Here is a 24015-nt window from a genome sequence, read left to right on the forward strand (position 1 = left end):
CAAGATACTTTCGCATATCTGTGTGATCTATCTATCTCTCTCTCTGTCTTATCTATGTCTAGCCATCTGTCGATCCGTCCATCCGATACATTTTCACCAGTTATAACATAACAAATGTTACAACATTTCACCAGTGAAACGGTAGCCTCAAGTTTTGAAGGTCAATCTCTGATGAGCCTGTTTTGCCTTCACTAAAAAACATTCAAATCTTTTTTCTGGTGATACTTCAGGCAAATAGAAATGCATTTCTTGCTCTTTTCAAGACTCTCATAAATTTGTACTCTGAAGTGCTGGAGGCAGGAGGAAATACAGTGACTTGTCTCCTTGGTGAGCATAAAGAAGTTCTTTGTCGCAACTGAACATACCAGACGAGTTCCAGGAATGCATACTGGCCTGGGTTCTGAGCAGAGCCCAACTATGTAAACCCAGGGGCACTTCAGACTTTTACCAAGCCTGCTGGGGATTTACACAGCTATTGAAAGAAAGACTTCATTCTAGTTCATGTTGAGAAGGTATGCACAGTTATACAAGCACTTTCTGGGCACAGGTAGACTTGTATGGTTGCACACTACTGTTATTATCAAGACCAGGACACATTTTTAAAGTGTTTTCTATATCCTTAGGAACAGCCCTGAATGCTTTGTGCAGGGGTGGTTGCATTTAGTGAAGAAAATTTTAGGCAGGGGCACCCAAACCAGTAAAATACTGGCTCCTGTGCTTAGGATGTGTGCATTGAAGGGAAAGAGGGCAGGGAACAAACATCATAATCAAGGGCTGAGGATGAGTGCACATGAATACTTTGCCTCTAAACCTTTGCGCCTAGCTACAAGGGGTTGGCTCTGGGCTCAGGCTGAGTGGTTTCCTGTGTTCCGTACAGGTGAGTGCAGGAGGTACACAAGGCCCAGCAGCACATTCCTGTTTGCCCCTGGCTTCTCTGCTTACCCTTTCCCAGAAACAGCCAGATTTTCCTAAAGACTGGGGGGAATCCTCTCAGCGCACCACCAGCTGAGCCTTGTGCACACAGAGGGACGCGCTGGTGATGCTGGGTGAAGGGCTGGTTGCTGGAAAGGAAAATCGTGCACTCTGCTCGTGTGCTGAAGGGGCTCAGGGTCTCACAGGGCACTGCAGCAGGAACCACCTCTCTTCCCACACACACAGGACCAGGAACTGCAGAGCCCTAATCCCCTAATCTTCCCTTTCCTTCCCTGAGCAAGCTGTCGCCTGAACTCTGACAGCACCACGGAGCTGTTCCAGTGAATCTTTGCATTGCCTGGCACAGCACTGTGACACATGAAGCACAAGCCACCTCTGTGCATAGCATTCCCAGCTTCTCCAGCCAGCTCTGGGAATCAAAGCTGGTGTTTGGCTGAAAATACTTTCTGTTAGTTTCTGACATACAGATTTTTTCAGGCTTGCAGCACTCCCATGTTCTTGAACAGTGTGAGATACTGCTGGCAGCTGTAGTGCTGCATTCATGGAGGCTTTTGGCAGAGCAGAGCCAACCCCAGGTGTTAGAACCTTTGAAGGACAAAGGTCAGTTCTCCACCGTCCTCCAAGTAAAATCTCTGTGTGTGCAGTATTTTCTTGCTGCATCATGCTGGCCTTTTCTGGCTATGACAGCTACTTGTCTCATGCTGGTCTTCTGGACTGTGTTCTCCTCGGGGTGTTTGGGTATAATCTCCTAGCCACTGAAGAAGCAGGAGTTCAAAGTCTTGCTGTCCACCTGCTGCAGGAGGTCACTCCTCTGCTGGAGAGTGATGGCCAGGCACCTGAGCCACATTCGCTGTGCATGTGAAGTGTCACAGCTCATCCCTGGGCTATGGCTAAGCTGTTAGCACTTTCAGCTGCTCCAGTTGCATCTGTAAGAGAATATCTGCCATGCATTTTGTTTTCTGAATGGATGCATTTCCCCTTGTCTTTGTGTGAGTTTATCTTAGAGCATGGGCAATGATTGCTTTTGGAGAAAGCTGTAAGAGCCTTAATTCTTTACTGTCTGTGTCTCAGGTTGCTTTTAAGTGAATGGGAAAATGCGAGCCCTGTTCACTGCTATTATTTGTTATTTTTCTCCTGTTCAGATGCAGATGGATAACCAGACATCTAATGCACATCTTCAGAAGCCATGAGTTCCAGAAAATTACTCTCAGAAACACGGAGAACATTTCCTGCTGCTAAAGTACACTGCCAGCTGCCATCACGGATTCTCATTGTGGATGTCACATCACCGTCCTGGACCAACACTTGTTCTGTGCTGTCTGAAGCTCTGGAAAACACACTGTGTTTGGCACACAGCTTGACCGGCCCCTGCCGTGTGCCTCTGCTGAGCCTCTACGTTGTGCAGAGCCAGCAGGAGTGTCTGCTCCCCTTTACGGTAGGTGTGAAATTATGCTTGTTGGGATTTGACAAACATGAATGCAACAGATTGTTGCAGTTCAGTCAAGAAAGTTATGATGTACTCCAAATGTATATCTAAAAATCAGTCATTCTCAGAGAGCAGTTTCGTAGACTTCATGGAAGACGTGAATTTTTATGAAGAATTATGTTTAAAAGAAGTGTTATATCTTTGATCTGTGAAGTTGATCGTGTGCTTAAGTTAGGTTTTGCGCTGTCCCCTCTCTAAGGCATCTGTTGTACCTCTCCCTTTCCTATGCTGTTTTCCACACTATCTAAACTGCTTCTCTACCAAAATTATCAAACACAGCTCTAAAGCTGTAATAATTCAGGTGGTGAAATGGTCAATAGACCTGTTGGTTACACAAAAATTACCACTCTGGGAGAAGTTCCACTCGTTTAAGGGGAAAGGATCAGAATTCAAAATATTTTTGCCAAAATTGAGAATTATCCTGAAATCACAGACTTGCAGAATAATAGATCATTGAGGCTGGAAAAGACCCTGAAGTTCATCAAGTCCAACTGTAAACCTAATGCCGGCAAGTCCACCATTAAACCATGTCCCCAAGTGCCACGTGTACATGACTGTTAAATACACAGATCTAAGGCAGTAAGAACAAACATTTCACTCATCTGGGACGTGCAGCTATATAAATACAGGTGGAGAGTGACTAGCAGCTCTACAATGAAAGTTTGGGATTACAAAGCATCATGAAGTTCACAAGAGTCTCTGAATTCACACTACTATAAACAGCCATGGTGAGCACTCTCATTTACAGCACACTGGTGTAAAGACACAGGATTAACCCTTCCACTTGTGAGAACATTTTGAAAAACTCTGTCAGACAGTTTTCACATCTCAGGAAAGGTAGAGGCCAACTAGGAACTAAAAACAGGTCAGTAGTAATTTAGCAAATGTGATCTGCAAGAGACTGTGGTTAATGGTGATGTTTGGTTTGTAGAATAGGTTATAATGTGATGCGCAGGAGCAGGGCAGGGGCTCGCATGGGGCTGCCGGTACGAGCGGGGGGCAGAGGAGCCCCAACCTCCCCATGAGGAGCCTGGGGCCGTACCGGAGCTTGGATGGCAAGCTTAGGGCAACTAAGATGATCAAGGGAGTGGAGCATCTCCCGTATGAGGAAAGACTGAGGGAGCTGGGTCTCTATAGTTTGGAGAAGAGGAGATTGAGGGGTGACCTTATTAGTGTATATAAATATATAAAGGGGGAGTGTCCTAAGGATGGAGCCAGGCTCTTCTCAGTGGCAAACAATGAAAGGACAAGGGGTAATGGGTACAAATTGGAGCACAAGAGGTTCCACTTAAACCTGAGAAGAAACTTCTTCTCAGTGAGGGTGACAGAACACTGGAACAGGCTGCCCAGGGAGGTTGTGGAATCTCCTTCTTTGGAGACATTCAAGACCCGCCTGGACACGTTCCTGTGTAACCTTATCTAGGTGTTCCTGCTCCGGCAGGGGGATTGGACTAGATGATCTTTTGAGGTCCCTTCCAATCTCTAACCTACTGTGATACTGTGATACTGTGATACTGTGATAAGGAAAAGTTCAGGGGATACCAACGTAACATTTTCTGGAGATAGTGTGAAATCACTCTGATAGGGGCTTTAAGAATAGACACTTGTCTTGCTTCCTTGATTTTCTATTTAAGCAACAGTTCCTTGTATGATAATCACATTTTGTGCAGACAGAAGAACCCTTAGATCATTGTTTGGCTTCCTGCATATTACGTATTTCACCGAAGTACCCATATAACAATGGAGCACTTCCTCCAGAAAGACATCTAGTGTTGATCTGAAGATATTACAAGATGGAGAACCAAGCAGTTATCAAGAGAGAATTTCTTCCAGTGGTTTATCACTCACATTGTGAAACTTGCACCTAGTTCCTAATATGCATTTGTTGACTTCAGCTTCCAGGGATTTGTTAAAGTATTTTCTGTTTTGGCTAGGCTGAAGAACCTGCTTGTATTTTCTCCTCCCTTCCTTCCTCTAAATAGGAGCAGGTTTTTAGCAGGTCTTCTAGCTGGTAGATGAAAGAGGACAAAGTCTGAGTCTAGTTGATAGGCATTACCATGGGCCCTTAATAATTTCCAACACTCCTCTTGTTTTTTTGGATGCTATGTTCTGATACTGCACTCAGCAACGCTGTATAGAGACCTAAAAAATATCCCCTCCTCCTTTTTGCATGACTGGTAATGGCCTCTTTTTTGCCATAATATTGTGTTTCTCTGGGACTTGTCCAAGAAACAAAGTCCCCACTCAAAGACTTGAGACACTGGGCTGATGGCAGAAGCTCTAGTGTGAGGCCCTTCTCCTTTCTCCCCAGCTCTGCTTGGCTGCTCTGCCTGGTGAGCCAGCTCTGTTTCAGGCACCTGCTGAAGGCTTTTTCAGAACTGTTCTTTCTCCATTAGGAGCAGTAAAGTATAGCAAGATGAGTATCTTCTTAAGTGGGCCTAATTTCATTAATAATGATAATCTGGTCCTCTGCAGCTTCTGGAATCAGGAGCAGTTTTACATCTGTCTGATAAAGATCTGTCCCGAGGGCTCTGTTGCTTTTCCTGCAGTCCTGAATTGCCCCTTTGTCTCAGCAGGGCATGCTGTTCACCACACTGGTGTTCTCATCTAGCTAGAGGAAAACTTGATACTTCTCAGTGAGAAGCCAAGATAGATCTATCTTAAAGGTTTCTTATTAGACAAATCATACTAAGTCAGGAGGGACCCAAAGCTGAAAATAGAGACTGAGAATACACAGGGAAGTGTCAGATGAAAGGTAATCCTTTCCTTAGTTTTTCCTGGGCACTTGTTTGTGGTCCCTGTTCCTGCTGGTCTCCCCTGCTGGCCTGACAAGTCCAAAGAGCTTCGCTGGAAAGAGCAGGGGAATGCCAAAGAAAAGGAAAGCAGGAAGAAAGTAAATAACTGTGGAAGACAACTGATGGTGACAAGAGGGGAAGAGACCACTAAAGCACCAAAATTTAAGTATGGGACTGAATAAGGACTCGGAGCACCTCCAGCTGATGGGTCCTGTTCCTACTGTTTTTCCCTTGGGATGGGCAGCCCCCACCCACAACTCCCAGACCCTCTCTGACAAAAAAGGCTAAAAAGGAAATAAGGGAGAAGGACACTAGTTACAGGGACTAGCAAATGGAGGAGGTGAAGTGGGTGAGGGCACAACATGTGAAGGAGCCAGACGGGGCAGTGAACACAGTGCCTGTGCCAGCTCATGGCCAGCTTCAGTCTCTTTTGGTAGCTCTTCTCCGGGGGCTGTGTAGTATTCTGGCATAAAACGTTTTACTAGACACATGGTGTGAAATGATGGATTCTTGGAGTTCTGTACTGAAGGAGCAGGGTCACGTGTGAAGAGCCGTATCATGGCTATGCACCAAGGCTGGGTGTCAGCACACAGAAGAGGGGTGCAGTCATAAACAGGCAGCACAGTTTGTGCTTAGAAGTTTAACTGATGTCTCAGGTACATTCCAGAGCTGAAACTGCAGCTTGCATAGACTCACCTAAGTTAACATGTAAAGTACCTGTGCATATACAAGCGAAAATACAACTCTTCTGTGCCAAATGACAAGTACTTAACTGGGCTTGAGGTTGCCTGCAGCCCACACTGTGCCCTGTTCTGTCACAGTTAGGAGCAATACTTGACCTGAGAGTTCCGGTTTACATCTGTGAGAGCTGCAGCAGCCTCCTGGATTGCAGGAGAAGCATCTGTACTGTAGGGAATTCGGCTGTAGCGCTCTGAAGAGGCTCCTGGCCACATTCACTTGGTGCATTTGTCAAAGACTGCTGAACCTCACAGCACAACTGACATACTGGGATGTCACTGCTTGCACTGTAGAGAACAAAGTGTGGTGAACACAGGTTCCAGAGGTCTACAGCTCAGTGGGTAAAGGAGTAGATATGGCAGGGGTGACTATGGCCTGGGGATCCCACTCTGCCTCAGTGCTCCCTCTTACTTGTCTTAAGCTCTGCCTCTCTGCTGTGCAGGGTCAGAGAAGAGGGCCGTGCTGAACCACTACATTTTGGCTAGCAGCAGGGAACGGGTAGACAGTTGAGAATTGGAGGAGTGATCATGTGTGTTTTACTAGTATAAAAACAGGATGGTTTTAATTCCTGTCCATGTTGCTGCTTTATGACTTGGTTCCTGCCCCCAGTTTTAACTCAGTGCTGTGAATTCAAAAGCCTCCTTCCACATTATGGAAAATGACTTCATAGTGCTAGTCTGACACTTCCAGTCTTTCAGTTTCATTGAATATTGTTTTTGCAGCAAGTGAAAGAAAACTTTGCACGAATCCAAGCCTGCATTTCGGAGCTCCGTTCGCTACCAAGAGAAGGCTGTTTCCCACAGGGGGGAAATGGAGTGCTACAAGCTGTGCAGGATGGATTGCAACAGTTCAAGCAGTACAGCAGACACACAGCAGCAGGAAGCTCAGCAAACAGTTCTGTTGAGGTAAGAAAAGATTGGGAAGGTAGCAGGAGCCGTCCACCAGGCTTGCCACTAGCTAGCACATTCTGATGATTGTCTGTGTGCTGTCAAGGTCCATGGGAGGGGGTCATGAAGAAAATAAGCCCTACCAAAAAAATCCCACAGGGCAATCTCAGAATGCTCATGGAAAGCAGACAGGTTCAAGCTGGAGTCACCTATGGAGACTGACTTACTTTGCAGTTAGAAAAATGCATCTGATTTCAGGCATTTCGGATTGTTTTTCCCAGTTTTGTTTTGATTACTTTCACAGAACTGTTTCAAAGGCAAAGCCATTCGCAGTACTTACAGACATGATTTTCCTGTCAGCCTACAGTGATATTCTGTGGTTACGGTATCAGGACCTTCCACTGATACAGCAGGACGTTTGTACAGAGGCCCACACTAGTGGCTGTATTCTCAGCTGGGTGCGTGTACTTGCCTAAGTGGGAGGGAAGTTGCTAAAAGCATGAGAACATTTGTGCAGATGTAGAAAGCAGAGCAAGGTTCACAGGAAGAAGTGGGGTTTTTTAAGTAGTATCAGCTGATGTGAAAGGGCACAGTTGTCAAGAGGGGAGGGAGGGACTCAGAAACGGTGTTTTCTTCTGGACATAAGGAAACATCAGCTCTAAACTGTCTTCCATTTTAGACTTCACAGGCTCAGGGTCCACCTGACTTTGGAGTTTTGTCAGTCCTGTAAAGGAATCCAGACCCCCAGAAGTGAAATTTCCCCAGTCCTTCTACTTTATTTAGATCTTTAAACCCTTCCAGAGTTGTGCTTTGATTAGGCAGACTCTCCCAGCTATAATTCCGACTCACTTCTAGTATCTATCCAGGAAGCCTCTGTGTTTTCTTAAGGCCTTGAGGTACTTTCTTCCAACTGTTTCAGGGACTGGAGCACCTCCCATATAAAGATCGGCTGAGAAAGTTGGGGCTGTTCAGCCTGGAGAAGAGAAGGCTGCGTGGAGACCCCAGAGCAGCCTTCCAGTATCTGAAGGGGGCCTATAGGAATGCTGGGGATGGACTCTTCATTAGGGACTGTAGTGACAGGACAAGGGGTAATGGGTTAAAACTGAAACAGGGGAAGTTTAGATTGGATATAAGGAGGAAATTCTTCCCTGTTAGGGTGGTGAGGCACTGGAATAGGTTGCCCAAGGAGGTTGTGAATGCTCCACCCCTGGCAGTGTTCAAGGCCAGGTTGGATGAGGCCTTGGGTGATATGCTTTAGAGCAAGGTGTCCCTGCCCTTAGGTCCTTTCCAACCCTAACTATTCTATGATTCTGTGATTCTATGAAACATGCCTGACCTGTTTCTAGAAACTGATGCTGATTGTCAGTGATGAAGAAAGTCTTTGCAGTCATTTACTTACTTGGTATAACATCAAAACTGGAAGGTGGCAATCACACCTACTGTTGCTCTCAAGAAGCATCTTTAGGATAAACTGTGTTTAAGTAACCCTCACCCAACCCCCAAGCTATACACGAAAAAAAGCAACTCCTGTTCAGCCTTCAGTGAGAAAGCCAGATTCCGTCTACCTCAGCTACAGCTGATGCAGTAATGGGAAGTGGCACTGTCCCTCAGAAAGTCTCAGGTACTAAGTGTCTCCTATACACAGACTCAATACCCCTATGCACAAAGCACAGAACATAAGACAGTTCTGAATTGTTTCAGCTTCTTCCAGTAGTGGCACAAAATGGCACATGATGGCTTAAATAGAGGCTAAAGAAAAATGCTTTTAAATCTGCTTTTGAATAGATATTTTAACAAGATTTCTCTTCACAGTGGGACCTGTGCTGTTGGAGCAGACCAGGCATCATCACCTATCAGGAGAGCATTTGGGCAGAGGCAGCTCTTGCACTGATTTGTGTTTCAGATCACAATTTTGACAAGCCAGTCCAGCCAAGAAATGGCAAAGCAGCTGGAAAAGAAGTTAAAAGATGTAGACCTGGTGAGCCTGCGAAGCATACAAGTAATTGAGGTTTTGAAGAGAGATTTACTGCAGCCTGAGGATGTAGAACAGCACATGCCAGGAGAAGAGCCTGATAGCAATGGTGAGTATCAGACAGACAGGATACTAAGGGAAGTTACAGCTGTAGATAGCAGGGCAGCCACTAGTTCTTGCATTTGGCCCACTTTCCTTTGTGCCATTTTGTATCACTGGTGTAAGCAGAGCTACTGTGACTGGAGGAACAGCAACAAGCATGTAACCACAGTGCTTCTCTGCGGCTTCCTCACATGTGAGCAAAATTAGTATAGATTTGATACAGTAACTTGATGCTGCATCTCTTGGTATTGCCCAAAATGGATTTCATGTACAATACAGCTCTATTGAGGGACTAAAGAGAGCCTGGAGTTTGTAGGGTAACACACTCTCAAGCACACATACTGCTGAACATCACCTTGAGCGACTGACCAGCAGATCAAAAGGTCCGTGTGCAGACAGAGGCAACCAGAATCCCTGAAGCAGGCAGGACATTCACAGCTTCAGTGATCCTACAGGGGCACCCCTTTCCTCCCCTTTCACCAACCCAAGATCTTGTCCTTTTACAAGATGTTTGGTTCCTAGCCAATTCTTACCCTGTAGTCCTTTCCCCCAGACTACATACTGCACAATAGTTACATTCCCAGACCAAGCAGATACCCTGTCAATTAGCTGGGCTTTGTTACTAACACTGTTCTTAGCTGCTGCTATGTCTTTTCTCTGTTCTTAGAACAGTTTTTCTTGAGCTCTTGAGGCTTTACTTCTTTAGAAACCAGTAGTTGCACAATGATAAGTTCTTTGTAGCCCTGCAACTGATGCTTTTCCATCCAGGTCTCCATTTAAGAGGCCTTTACTGCTGACATTTAAACTCCCCATTCACAAGACACAGCTGGCACCAAGCTCTGATTCACACAGCAAGTCCTCAAAACGAGTTGATGACAACCTTAAATAGCTGAGTCCCAATGCCTTGCAAAGTGAGTGTAAGGTCTGTTTCTAGCAGTGACAATGTAGCTTTTACTGAGTGACAGTCAGTGTTGGTTGTTGCTGGCTTACCTGTCTCCAGCTGTTCTTTTCTGGTTGTAGTAGCAAATTTGTGGTCAGCTGGCAGAGCAGGGGCTGGGTGTTCAGGAATTGCAGGTTCCCTTTTGCCCTGTCCCTCACATCTGGCCATGTGCTTCATTAGTGAAAGAGCAAGTACAGCCCAGACCCTGAATGTTGTTTCTCCTGGCCACATCTCTGAAAAACTCCTACCTTAATCTGACAGTTCTCAAGAGCGAGAATGTGAGCTACAGGGATGAGAAATTCAGAAACAGAAATAGCCATTAGCTCCTGGGTTGAGCCTTTTTGTTCCAAAGCAAAAGGTGCTGAGCAGACTGTAAGTAAACCAGCCAGGCTGTGATCAAAAGTCCAGTGCCACAGGAGCTCAGTGGTAGAAGGCTGTAAATTGCAGTGCTGCTGTAACTGCAACTCAGACACTGAACTGTGTAAGTGACCACACAAAGGTTTATCAACCCTCTTACTGCCTGCTAAAAGCTTCCTGCCCTGAAGGGGCAGCTCCCTCAGTGAGACATGGCTGGTTATTGTGGACTCTGCCTGTTTGAAAGCAGAAGCCTTGGAGAGTGCTCATCTCTGCAAGCAGAAGTGCCTGGCTGAGGAAAGGAGGCACTTTCTCTTCCTGTCCAGCACTGTTGCGCTAACACTGGGCTCAGTGAGTCCTGCAGCAGAGGATCAAGGTTCTGTTACTTTGATGTGCCTTAAAATTCATTTAATAAGCCAAAACCACAAGTTACAAATTTGTGGATAGAACCGGTGCCTCCAGCTCCAAGGCTGAGATGCTCTTTAAGAGCTCTGAGCATGTTCATGAAGGAGAGGGCAGTATTCTGAGTGGCTGCAAATGCTGGCTTCCCCAGTGAGGAGGATTGTCAGGACTGGCATAGAGCCAGTGTTGCACAGAACCCTGCGGTGGATAGAGAATTGGCTGGGTGGCCGCACACAACCGTTCTGGGTATTACTTTGTAAACAGCATCCTGTCAGGCAGGAGGGTTGGTAGGAGGTATCTCTCCCCTTTCTTGGGTGTGAAGGGGCCAAGTGCCTCCATGTCTGACTTTGGGCATTCACTGCAGTATCCTTGCATGTTCTTCCCTAAGCCAAACATTCTCCAGAATCTTCTGTTAAAACAGACTTTAAATCAAGGTTTTCTTTCTCTCCTGACCTAATACCCATGACTCCTGGTTTCAGTAAGGAGAACGGGACCATGCTGTTTTCCAAGCTTTACCCATCTTTCATAAATATATTCACTGTCTGTAACGACCAGCCTGGACCGTGGTACAGTAGACCAGAATGGTCTGTTTGGTGTTTCTCCTTTCCTTCCCAGTTAACTTGGATGCATGAGTCTTTCTTTCTTAACAGACTGCATGGCATATTTTCCCCTGGGAGGCAACTCTCTCAGCCATGACACAACTGAAGAAAAGGATTTTTTGTTTTGTTTTTAAAATACTGTCAGACTTCAAGAATACAGCCTCATTCTGTTCCCTTCATAACATGGGAGTGCAGTTTTGTTAGATTTATGAGCCAAGCCCATGGTGTCTGGAGAATAAAGACATGGAGGTTTAAGGTAAAGAAATGAGGTGAAGAAGTCTGTTACAGGCCAGCAACAGCTACCCTTTAGCACAACCGCCAAGCGTGGAGGCAGCAGGGATGTGCACTGAGTGACAACAAGGGGCTGCAGCTCTTGATTATTACTAGAATTCATTTTTTATTCACCCAAGTTTTGTTGCTGGCAGAATCCCTGGCTGGAAATACCAGGCAACTACTCAGGCATAATGTTAGTGCAGTCAGTCAGTCTGCTGCATGCAGTGGTAGCGCTGAGTTTCATCCCCTCCAAACCTCAAAGCCAAGCTGATCATTTCTCTCATTATGTGTGGCTACACTATTTAAGGTGACACAAAAGGGAAATTTTAAGCACAGTTAGCACACTTGCTTACAGTGTGAATTAGGAAGCAGTGAGCATCATATGTGTGTTTAAACCAAGCTGTAATCATTTAGTGACCTTCAAAATGGCACAGACTAAATCGATTAGGAAAAGGCAGGAAAAAAGAATAAACTTACTGGCAAATCCATGCAGGATACAGGATTTCCAAGAGTGGCTGATGCTGCAACATAGAGTGGTTGAATTGCCCTTATTATGTTTTACCAGCACAGCATGCTTCTCTTAAATGACAATTTGAAAAGCAGCACAAAGACTTGCTTTCAAAATGCAAGAGGCAGAACAGCTTACAACATGAACGGGAACGTTTAGAGGACAAGCTGCTCCCCTGAAGAAACTTGCAACAGCTCCCAAACTGTTTCAGCAAATCTAGCAAGAGATGTTGTACTGCTTGAGAATGACTATCACAGTGTGATAGGGGAAACCAGTCCCAAGCTCTCTGACGCTTATAACACAGTGGTTAAGTCTTCGATAACAAGACTAGTTATACCTATATACAAAAGCATACCACAGGAAAACAGTTAAATCAAGAATAAAGGAGCCAGAAAACTGTGTTTATGTTTAGATCTTCTGTGATCTTCTGTGTTTAGAAGATCACTGGAATAAATACAAGTTTGATTATGGTTTTCTATTTTAGATCAAGTGATGTTTGGAATGCTGAGAATTGGTTACTGTTAGGACATGGCATTCAGGGCATGCTGGAATGAAAGAAGTTGCCAAAACTTCCAGGAACAACTAAAAGTGTAATTTTGTGCAACTGTATTAAGTTGTTGTCACTGTAAAAAAACAGTGCTAAATCCCTCCCCTCCATTCCATCCCTCCATCAAAACTCTTCAATACCAGGAAACTGGTCTGGGTTCACACTACCCTTGGAAAAGAAAAGATGAGCCTGTTTCACTTAACTCAGATCTGCTGTATAGGGTCTGTCATCCTTTTTGTCTTTAAAGAAATCCTGCAGATCTGCAGAGCATTTATGTGAGTAACAAACCTATATAGAGATATAGCTGTTGGAATGAGATACTTGGCTTTTCTGCCTCCTCCTGCCCCAACCCTCTGAGGAATTTTGGAACTGAAATGTAAGGACATAAGACAAATTCTGATTAATGAACGTGAGGAAGAAACAGCTTTGGGGCACATTTGTGCAGTTGTGCCCTGTTTCTATGAAGCAGTTGCCCTTGGCAAATGCCAGCTGCACAGGAACAGCCTTGTTAAACTGGGCTTGTTAAATACCAGGTCGAGGCTGGCAGTTTGCGTCTACACAAGTGGTGTTGAATATGCTGCAGAATATTGTATTCAAGACAGGCACTGGGGAAGGCACAGACACCAGCTGGAGGTTCAGCCATTCAGAGACAGCAACTGTGGCACTTCCCTCAGGCTTTCAGTGAGACATGTCACTTGCCAAATAAAATGGACTCATATTCCAGGATTTCAAGATGTTCTTATGGACAGTCCAGTGAGAAGCTTGTATTTTCTTCTTTAGACTCCTATGGAGCACATGGTATTACCATTCTGCTTTCTTTTGGATCTTCGGTTGGACTGCAAGACCTTCAAGGCTCAGATCATCTCATTGCCTTGTTTATACTGCAGCTACTGCAGTGAGATCATAATCCGCTGCAAGGGGTCCTACCAGACCATTAATGAATGTTATCTGTCTTACTTTAGTTTACTTTACATAGCACTAGACTACAGATTGCTTTTTCCAAAGCCAAGAAGACGTGGAGATGCAATACATACATTCTGAGCAAGCACCTGGTTTTTCAGCTCACCCAGAGAATTTCCTCTCTCATTTACCACAGCAGGGGAAGAAAATCAAACCACACAGTTACAAGAAAGAAGGAAAGAAAGCAGGACCAGGACATCCCTCTCATAGGCTTGTTTCCAGGTTAATGCAGCTAGAAAAGACTCCAATATTTTGAAGCCTCAGAGTTGGCAAGTCTTAGGGTAGCTCTGAATGTGCTAAGAACAGTCTGTTGTGGATGAAAACTGCTTACTGCTTTCCTCACAGGAGCAACGTCCTCAAGGAGAGGTCATTTCTAGGCAAACAAGGGCCGTGTGACGAGCAACAAGGATTGCTTCCTCAAAACTGCAGAGCAGCTTCTCTGTGGGACAGATGATACTCAGTGTGCAATGTTTCCTTAATGAAGAAACGTAAGGGCTTGCCAGACTGCAGTCTGGAGCAGAGATCATGTTATAATACACATCCCCCCATAGAGACTGCAAAGCTTACAGCACTTGTGGTGGGAATTGTGTGTGGGAGGAAGTGATAAGATGCAGGGGCCTCTAACTGATAACATGAGAACTATTATTATTATCTCTTTCCTGCCCCTACCCCATTACAAACACTTAAAGCATCTGAGCATTGCCAGATTGTTTGCTAGTGCAGGTTAATATTTGTGTGTGACATAGATACTGGCTCTATTTCTGGTTTGGAAAGCAAAAAGCAAGCACTAAAGCTAAAGCACTAATACATTTTTAGTGAATGTAGTCCATATTCCGCAAGTTACAGGAAACCTTTTTCCTATATGCACACTGCAGACTCCTGACCAATAAATGGCTCTGCATCTCTGCTCTCCAGCAATTTTAAGACCCATTGCACAGTAGATGTTGGCATCCCAACCTGTTCTCTCTAAGAATGGACAGCAATGAATGATTTTAATTTGGTTTTACTATTGCCATGTATTGTGCAAACTTAAGGTGTGTATTAGGCTACATACCTATTACAGAAGAGAAAATAACAAAATAGGAAAATATTTACTGAGGAAAGGACTAAAGCATTTACCAGCCCCAAAAGGCTGTCTCTCAAAACACAAATAATTCTCCTTGTCACCTGTGTACACACTATCTGTCAAAGTAAATTACATGGATTTCCTGCTGCTTTGTCTTCTGAATGGTTAATGTTATCTTCAGTGCTTATCCCAGGAAGAAACCCAAGTCTAATAAAGGGTAGGGAGTGTGTCACAGTGGGAACACAACCAGCATGTGCTCCAGGTACAGTGGGGCATTCCACAGGGATATGAGAGCAAGACTCACAGCATCAGTCAGGCCAAGTAGCTGACAGTGATCACAGCTCCTGGGAGAAGCAGGACATTCCCTTCTGCCAGAGAATCCTCCAGCATTGCTCCATGGGGGAGAAACTCCAATGCCCATAAGCACCAGGGAAGGCTGGATAAGGATGGTAGCAGTGTTAAGGTACATTTTTAAAAGCTGCAACAGAACTAAATGAGTACTCGCTTTAGTATTTAGATTTGGGAAGAACAGGATAGAATAGAAAAGAAACAAAGAAACAAGAATGAAATGTCCTTGGCTGCAGGAGAGTCAGGGCAGACACTGAGGACAGGAGCTCAGTAGCAGGTACAGCAGGACAACCTCCTGTCAGCAGCAGTGGTTGATCCTGCTTTCCTGAGAGGCACAGCCTGCGTGATCTCACTGCCTTGATGCTGGAAGGTGGAGCAGTTGGAATCATAGAATCATAGAGTAGTTAGAATTGGAAAGAACCTTAAGATCATCCAGTTCCAACGCCCCTGCCATGGGCAGGGACACCTCACACTAAACCATGGCACCCAAGGCCTCGTCCAACCTGGCCTTGAACACTGCCAGGGATGGAGCATTCACAACCTCCCTGGGCAACCCATTCCAGTGCCTCGCCACCCTTACAGTAAAGAACTTCTTCCTTATATCCAATCTAAACTTCCCCTGTTTCAGTTTTAACCCATTACCCCTTGTCCTGTCACTGCAGTCCCTAATGAAGAGTCCATCCCCAGCATCCCTATAGGCCCCCTCCAGATACTGGAAGGCTGCTCTGAGGTCTCCACGCAGCTTTCTCTTCTCCAGGCTGAACAGCCCCAACTTTCTCAGCCTGTATTCATACAGGAGGTGCTCCAGTCCCTGATCATCCTTGTGGCCTCCTCTGGACTTGTTCCAACAGATCCATGTCCTTTTTATGTTGAGGACACCAGAACGGCACGCAGTACTCCAAGTGAGGTCTCACTTGCTGAGGGTGCACTCAATCCCACTCTCCATGTCACTGACAAAGATGCTGAACAAGACCAGTCCCAACACCGATCCCTGAGGGACACCACTCATTACTGGTCTCCAGCTGGACATTGAGCAGGACATTGAGGAATGTCCTGCTGTGCTCATGACAGTGGGACCGCTGTTAGCTTAGCCCTGGCTGAGCTGCCGTATTCAGAGAGAGGAGTGAATTTCTGTGCTTTGGGTTTTGTGGGAGCAGATGCAGAGTCATTTTTGTAAACTATACTAATGCCCAAAGAACAGATTTCTCCTTGTTGATGGCTGTCGCTGTGTTGTGGTCCCCTAGGAAGCACACTGGTGAAAAAAGGCAATTTCTGCTCTATATTCATCTTCTCAGAATGCATGTTTCATCTCCTGGCTGTGTGGTGCCCCTGCTCATGCTGGAGGCTCTGCTCCTGCTGCACTTACAGATGACAATAGTATGTCTTATGCATTTTGTAGAATCTGTTTCCCTGCCATCCTCATCTGCATGCACCTTGGAGTTATTCGGGGGGGGGGAGGTTGGTTTTGCAAGGGTTTAATCTTGCTTATGACTTCCCGAACTGCTGCCCAGACTACATGTCCTTATTCCTAAATGCTGCTAGATCATTACATTTTCTCTGCACCTCTGACATGGTCACTTCAGTACTTGCTATTTCCTTGCAAACAGTTTGACCTTCTCCTTGTATTCTTCGTAACAAGTCTCTAAATTTGATGCATTTCTCTCTATGTAATGTAATGGTGGTGATAGGTTTGATGTTCATCTGCAAGAGTGTTCTGCTGGGAGGTTGCTGTGCACCAAACAGCACTTCAACAGTAACAGGTTGGAACATGTCCTCTGCGTTGGACAGATGCGGGTCAAGCTTCACTCCTGTTCTTCTCCACTCTGTGACCAGCTGCTCCTTTAAACACATGCTGATGATGTTTAGCAATGTAGACCTGGGCCATGCAGCAAAGTAACGTTCACGTCCTATTTGGGGTGTAGGACTTTCCCAGCACGACACACAATTCCCCATGTATAGCATTTCAGTTTTGCAGTATCCCTGATTTCTCATAGTGTCATGTGTCCAGGGTCCCTTGCTTAGGGAAAAGGAGGAAATCGTTTTAAACTGTGAGAAGAGTCTCAGAGGGCAGGGCTGAGATGACCGCAGCAGAGGTTTGCACCAGTCACAACTCTGAAGATGCTATAGCCCGTCCACCCACCCTGTTGATGGGAAGGGTGTTGGTGAGGCCTGTGGGACAGCTCAGCTTCTAGCAGTGTCCCTTTAAGAGGGCTGGCTTCATAGTGCTGTGCTGTGATGGGCATGGTAGTGGCTTCTGAAGCACTTATGTGAAAGCACTTGGGGGACCTGTAGTGACAGGACAAGGGGTAACGTGTTCAAACTGAAACAGGGGAAGTTTAGATTGGGTATAAGGAAGACATTCTTTACTGTAAGGGTGCTGAGGCACTGGAATGGGTTGCCCAGGGAGGTTCTGAATGCTCCATCCCTGGTGGTGTTCAAGGCCAGGTTGGACAAAGCCCTGGGTGCCATGGTTTAGTGTAAGGTGTCCGTGCCCGTGGCAGGGGGGTTGGAACTGGATGATCTTAAGGTCCTTTCCAACCCAAACTATTCTATGAGTGTGTGATTCTGTGACCAAGGAGCTGCAGTTCTGTGGGAGGTGCAAGAGAATGTTCTTTTCTATGGCTGAAAATATTTGTGCTTTTTTCACCTTTTTTTTCTGCAGACATTGCAATCCTGGGAATGGACATCGACGTGCAAACCATAGAGGACAATGTCATCAGCTTGGAGATGCTGTTTAAATCATGGCTACATGACTACAGCACAGAGAGGGAACACCTCCATCTCCTTCTCCCATCCGGAGGCTTCAGCCATGCCACTGCACCCAAGACCACCCTGAGTATTTCATTTTCTCTCTACCTCTGCAGGGAGCTTCTGAATCCCACAGCCTTAAAGATTGCCCAGGCCTGTGCTCTGGGCATGTTCCCTCATGTTTAGAAACCCAAGTAAGGTCTCTGGGTGCCTCTGAAAGCTGCTGGAGTTCTGTTCTCTCAGGCTGAGGGGCCCTTTGCTTAGAATACTGCCAGGCTGCTGCTGCTGTAATGGCACAGGCAGTTAAGGTATTTTGTTGCAGGTAGATTTTTTCCTTCATGGTAACACTGAGTTTCATACTTGATGCACAGCTAGCAAGACAAACCAAGGTACACTGCAGTGAGGTTTTCTTGTCTTCCCACACTAAAGAAGTCTGCAGAAGGCTGGAAAAATTGTATGTAGCCACATATCCTACTATAGCAGAGTTAGTGTCATCAGTGTGCTGGGCTTCTCTACAAACACAGGTAGAAAAGCTGACAGGAAATGTGTGTCCCTGAACCCATGTGCATTGGGGAAAGCTCCTGCTTCCCCTATGGCTGGTCACCCATCACCAAAACTGGAACTTTCTGCCCAGTTTTTCCCTTGTGTGTGCAATGGGGATTGACTGTTGCTGCGTGCCACGGGCTTTGGCATTGTTCTTCCCTTAGTAGTTGATATTCCTAGAAAACATTGACAGTGTTTGTAAGTGCTTGGAGCATGTGCCATTTACAGCAACCTAAACCAATCTCCTTCTCCCAGTGTGCCTCAAGTGCGATTTGCAGGAGAGGTTGCTCGACCCAGCTCTACTTTCTGGGACAGCTGATGGCACTGTGAGAGCAGCAGATGTGAATTCACCGTGTCAGATGGGAGCCTGGCCAGCTACAGTGCTGCACAAACTCCGGGTTGTAAAGTAAGTGTTGTTACACTCTTTGCACTTGGTAACTGGAAGGTTGGTGTCATAGCAGCCTTCACTCTTTGTGTGCAATCTCATCTAGTAACAGCACCATAAAGCACTGAGGGACTCGCAGTACTAGTGAGCAAAAATCCTACCTAAGATCCCCTCGACACCTGTAACTCTGGGGGTTATGGACCAGCATATCCCAGCCGTGCAGGCAGAAGCACAGCACCAAAACCGGTGTTACCGTGGCACTAGCACATCAGGAGTGTAACACCATGGATGGTATTCATGCAGCAGCTTCTCCCTCCAGTGTGAAGTTCTGCAGATTGCAGCCACTGCTCCATATACAATTCTACTGTTCTCTCAGTACCTAATGAGGCCTCAGCGATTAACTGGGTGTCAGAGCCTCAGCTAACTGGCTGCCTAGTACTAAAAAGCAAGAAAAGCCTCACAGTGCTCTATGACTTCACATGAGCATTTATTCCCTTTCCTGTCAGCAGCCTGTGGCTGGTGAGCAGAGATCCTAACAAGAGGAGTGATGCTCTCTAGTGTCTTTGCTGAGGTTTATTTATAGGAAACATTTAGTGTGATTTCTGAGCTATACAGTTGTCTTACAATGATTCCCACCCTGTCAGTAGCTGTAGAGTTCTCAGGAACTCTGCATGAATGGCCCACAGCCAAACCAGTGCAGCTACTTAATAAGGCCCTGTCAGGAAGCAGAAATGTGCTGTGGACAGGCAGTGTCAAGCACTGTAAAGCATGCAGTGGTGTTTGTGGTGGGATGTTGGCTCTCTGAGCAGTAAAACACATGCCAGTTTAAGTGAAGGATAACCATGATCCAGTAAAGATCACTGGGAAGATATGTAGTGCCTGGGTGAATTTATATACAAAATGCACAAAGACTGGATTTGCTCCTTGGCATACTTCTGTCAACACAGATATAAGGGAATCTGGAAATCAGCAAGAAAGCCTTATGTCACTGCAGCTGGATTTTTCAGCAGGGTTTCATGGTGTCAGGCCACAGCAGTACAGCCATTAAGTGCCTGTAGCAGCACTGCAGCTGATACTGCCATAGAGACTTGAGCTGGTCAGCTGGTAGAGTCTTCTTGCTGGTTTCATGTTGGTTGTGCTTCACTAACATGAGCTGTATATTGCAGGGCTCTGAAATCTGAAGGAGTCTGTGAGTCTGTACTGTATGGCCTGCCCTTCATCATCAAGCCCACAAGCTGCTGGCAGCTAGACTGGGATGAACTGGAGATAAACCAGCACAGCTTCCATGCTTTATGTCATAGTCTTCTGGTGAGTGTGTGAAAATTGCCTTCTCATGGAGCGGAACTGCCATAGAAAGGAACAGTTGGTGCACATCTAGTAAGATTTCTCTCACCTGCACCAGAAAATGTTTCAAAGCTGCAGCTTTATCTCATGGGCCAGGGTTGGGCTTGTAAATCCTTCCAGCCAATGCATCCACTGGAAAGATGCTACAGCACATCAAACCTTAGAGAGACTCAATCCCATCAGAAATCCCGTATTTGGAAGTGTGGAATGCAGAAGTCATGGTTGGGGTTAGACGTGCATCTTTAATCAGCCAAGGCTTGGGATGTGGAGGACTTTCACGGCCAGGTTGGACAAGGCTTAGAGAAACCTGCTCTAGTGGAAGGCATCCGTGCCTGTGGCAGGGGGTTGGAACTGGATGAGCTTTAAGGTCCCTTCCAGCCCAAACCAGGCTGGGATTCTGTTACTTTCCATTACTGAGAAGTTGTAAAGCAAAACTGGATTTTTTTTTAAGAACTGTCTTACGTTCAATTAGAAACAGCCACCAATCTGTCCTGACCCAGAATGCACAATAATACTCTGCTGTGTATGAACATAGCTGCCCCTGAACCCAGCAGCCCCTATAGTGAAAGTGCTGAGGAAGTGGCTATTATCCATTATTCACATCAGGTTTGGCTTTTGCCTTTTAGAAAAGGAAGTGGATGCTTTTGGCCAGACGTGAGCCACAGAACACTGGTCCAAACTGGAACACTGTGGTGCATTCCTACTACATCATTGTCCCTTCTGACTCTGCCTCTCTACTTGTCAAAGCAATCGCCGTCAGAGAGCTCTTGATGCCATCAACCTTCCCAGCCCTCCTTCCTGAACACCCTGAGAGAGTGCATGGCCCGGTGGAGGTAAGTCACCGACAGCCCTGTATAAACATACGTGGAAAGGATCCCAGTTGTACCAGCAGGGATGAGAGCAATGATCAGCATTTATGCACAGGACATGCAGCTGCTCTGGAAGATGAATCTTTCTCCCTCATTGCTGGGGAACACGGCTCTCAGTCTGCAGAGAGAGGTGCTTTAGGCATAGGATAAATGAATACATAAAATGTCTCTTCAAATAGATTCAGGCTTGTGCACTTCCTGTTGTGCATCTTGAGTTGTCTGCCTCTGCTTCAGGTGATGCTAGGAGGGGCAGAGCCCTCACTGTAGGTCTTAGCAGATAAGTAGAGGAGGAAACAGCTGGGAGAACATCTAGTGACAGCTGGAATACAATGGAGCCTCCAGAACTTCTCCCCAGCAGCTGATACGTCCTACAGCTTTCTTCATGGAAGCAAATACATGTCCTTTGAGCAATGTTGTATGTCTGTTGTGGGGAGGGGGAAGCAGCATTATGAAGCACAGAATTAAGGGGGATGGTGACCAGAAAGGGTGCTCCAGCTTGTTGGCTGATCCTGGGTACAGGGGGGGATAGGACTGCATCCTGCAAGGGAATGCTTAAACCCACTAAGAGCTGTTTGAACATGCCTCATGTTCTATACACATCTAAGAGTGGTCCTTGTGGGTAGCAGCACAGCCAAAGATCCCTTCTCTCATCACTGCAGGTGGCGTGGAGCATCTGTAACACTTCTTCCTGCAAGAACAGTCCCTGACCCTAAAACCAACAACCCCCCAAAGCAAACCCTGCAGCCCCTACCTGTCACATCTCACTAGGCTCTTTCTTCTGTCTGAGCAGAGTGCCCTGAACAGCCTGGAAGTAGAAGTTGCTTATAACCCCTTGCACCTAAAAAGCAACCTCTACAAATACCTGAAGAGTATGTTGTACAGACCTCTGCACAGGCAGCAGGCCCAGCCGAGGGACCAGCGACCAGAGCGGCATCAGCCCAAGCAGGTATGTCCTTTGCCTTTGACTAGCCTACCTAGTGTCCGTTCTGCCCTTGTGGTGTGCATTCCTGTTCTGTCCTTGTGTTGCAGCATCAGAGCAGAGCCAAAGCCACGGTGGCACCGCTTCTGATGGCTCCTTCTCCTGCCCCAGCGTTCAGGCCAGCAGCAGCCAGGAGGGATTCCTGCGAGCGCTCCCTGCTCCCCAAAGAGTACGAGGAGTTCCTGCAGTGAGCCAGGAGCTGCTCCCAGCAGCCACAGCCGGGCAGCCAGGGCTCGAAGCTCGGCCTTGGGCAGACCAGCACTTCCCATTGTTCGTTCCTCCTTCTTGTTACAGTTTTGTTAGTCACCAAGTAGTCAGCAGAAAGCTGCTCCGGGGCCCTCTGTCCAGAGATGGAGCTACCCTCCAATGCCCCCCATTTCCCATTTCTGTCAGCACACATCACCAACATGCCTCAAATTCGGGTTTCTGAGACTAGGCTGGGACAGGCCACAAACCACAGATTGCTGTCAGGAGGTGCAGAAAAGCCACCTCAGGGCGGTGAGGAAGTCAAACAGATAAATAGGCAGAAACATCAAGCTGCCCTCATCCTGCAGGAGGATCAGGGTGTTTGAACAGGCATAAACCGGAGCTTTTGAATTTCATCTTAAAGCTCAGAGCTCTGCCCTCCTGAGAGCACCACCCATGGTGATGCCGATTTCCTTGCTTCCATAACTGGTCTCACTGCCCCAGCTCATGGAGGGGTTTGTAGCAAGTGCCAAGCTGGCTCCTACACAGTGACTGCTCCCTGCAGCTGCAGCACAGCACCCAGCAGTGGCTGCTTGGATGCTCTCCTCCCTCTAGCCCATCTGTGCCCATGGAGCTGTTCCACAGACACAGTTGGAACAACTTTGGCAGTGTTCAGAACATGGGGAGAGTTGGTCTGGAGCTTTCCACAGCTTCTGGCCGGTGCTTGCACAACTCCTAGCCTGGTTTTCAGTGCAGCCGTAGGTCAGCTACCCCTGGCAGGGCAGGAGCTGAGGGCAGCGCACTGGTCTCACTGGGCTTCCTGGATGCACAGCACCAGCTGCCCTTTGTGTTCTACTCTGTTCTGACAAGCTGTTTCAAAATAAAGTTATCCCCTGTAACACCCACCTGGTGCCTGCAGTTTGCACACAGCAACCTCAGCACCGAGCTGTACTGCCCGTGAAAGCTGCATCAGCCGCTCCGCACGTTGGACACCTGCAGCTCCACGGGACAGAGCAGACCTGGAGCACTGAGATACAGGGACTGCAGAGCAGGAGAGACCCCGGGGCTCTGCTCCCAGGGGTGGGCGTCATCACTGAGCTCTTAGAGCCTCACACTGGAGTCAACAGCAAGGATTAGGGGCAGCCAGCCGGGCCCACGCTACGCAATGCCCAGAGCTCTTCTCTGGAGCAGGCAGAACTGCTCTTGGGATGAGCACATGGACCTGCCATAGATGGGAGCAGCAGCACGGGGCTGCCCAGCAGCCAACCCCCAGCAGCAGATGCTGCTGCTCAGGCAGGCTCAGATGCTGCTGCTCAGGCAGGCTCAGATGCTGCTGCTCAGGCAGGCTCAGATGCTGCTGCTCAGGCAGGCTCAGATGCTGCTGCTCACACCTCTCGTCCCAGGCAGGAGCTGCCTCAGCCTCCCTCTGATTCCCAAAGCCCCTTAGGCTTTTTCCCTTCTCCTGCTGCAAAAGCCCAGCAGGGAACAGGACCTGCACAGAACAGCCGCAGATTGCTCCTGTGCTGTTCTGTTACAGGACTGAGGCCCCCCCTCGCAACATGGGCATCAGGCAAGTGCCCAGTCAGAGCTCCCCACCTTGCCACCATCTCACCAGTCAGGGGACCTGAACACGATGCTCCAGACTTCCCAGTGGTGTGTGGCTCCTTGGGTCTGAGCAGGGGCTGCAGAAGTCATGCTCAGTCCTCTGCAGAGGTGCACTGTAGTGCTGATGCCTGTCTGCACGGTGTTCTGCTGCCATCTCTATCCACAGGCTGGTAAACCTGCACAAGGCAGCAGCAGCCCAGACTCATAGAAAACCAGTGCCAGGGTGTCTGTGGGCCCCACGGAAGGGACACACAACCTCTCAGAACCACTACCAGCACCAGAAGTACAACCTGGTTTCCCCCTGCATAGGTTTCTGCCAAGGCTGGGCACAGCAATCCCAGCCAAACCCCTGGCCTCAAGACACACAGCTGTGATCACTGGTTTTGCCATTAAAGTCAATGGGACTGAAGAGCTGGAGCCTGGCACTGCCCAGGCCTATGCTTGGA

At 47.2% G+C, this 24015-nt stretch overlaps 1 protein-coding gene across 1 annotated transcript; it reads left to right on the forward strand.

Moving 5' to 3' along the window:
- Positions 1-1081: 1081 nt before the first annotated feature.
- M1AP (meiosis 1 associated protein) lies at positions 1082-22869 on the forward strand. Its single transcript, XM_061369034.1, has 10 exons — positions 1082-1533; positions 2076-2368; positions 6675-6857; positions 8743-8920; positions 17573-17746; positions 18457-18607; positions 19753-19894; positions 20557-20763; positions 21590-21745; positions 21829-22869. Exons 2-10 carry the CDS (start codon positions 2120-2122, stop codon positions 21967-21969), a joined length of 1581 nt encoding a protein of 526 aa, XP_061225018.1. The 5' UTR covers positions 1082-1533; positions 2076-2119; the 3' UTR covers positions 21970-22869.
- Positions 22870-24015: the final 1146 nt, after the last annotated feature.

This window comes from Neopsephotus bourkii, unplaced genomic scaffold (assembly GCF_033783945.1).
Source record: "Neopsephotus bourkii isolate Nb327-2 ecotype Australia unplaced genomic scaffold, CSIRO-AGI_Nbou_v1 NB_1472, whole genome shotgun sequence".
Lineage (NCBI taxonomy): Eukaryota > Metazoa > Chordata > Aves > Psittaciformes > Psittacidae > Neopsephotus > Neopsephotus bourkii.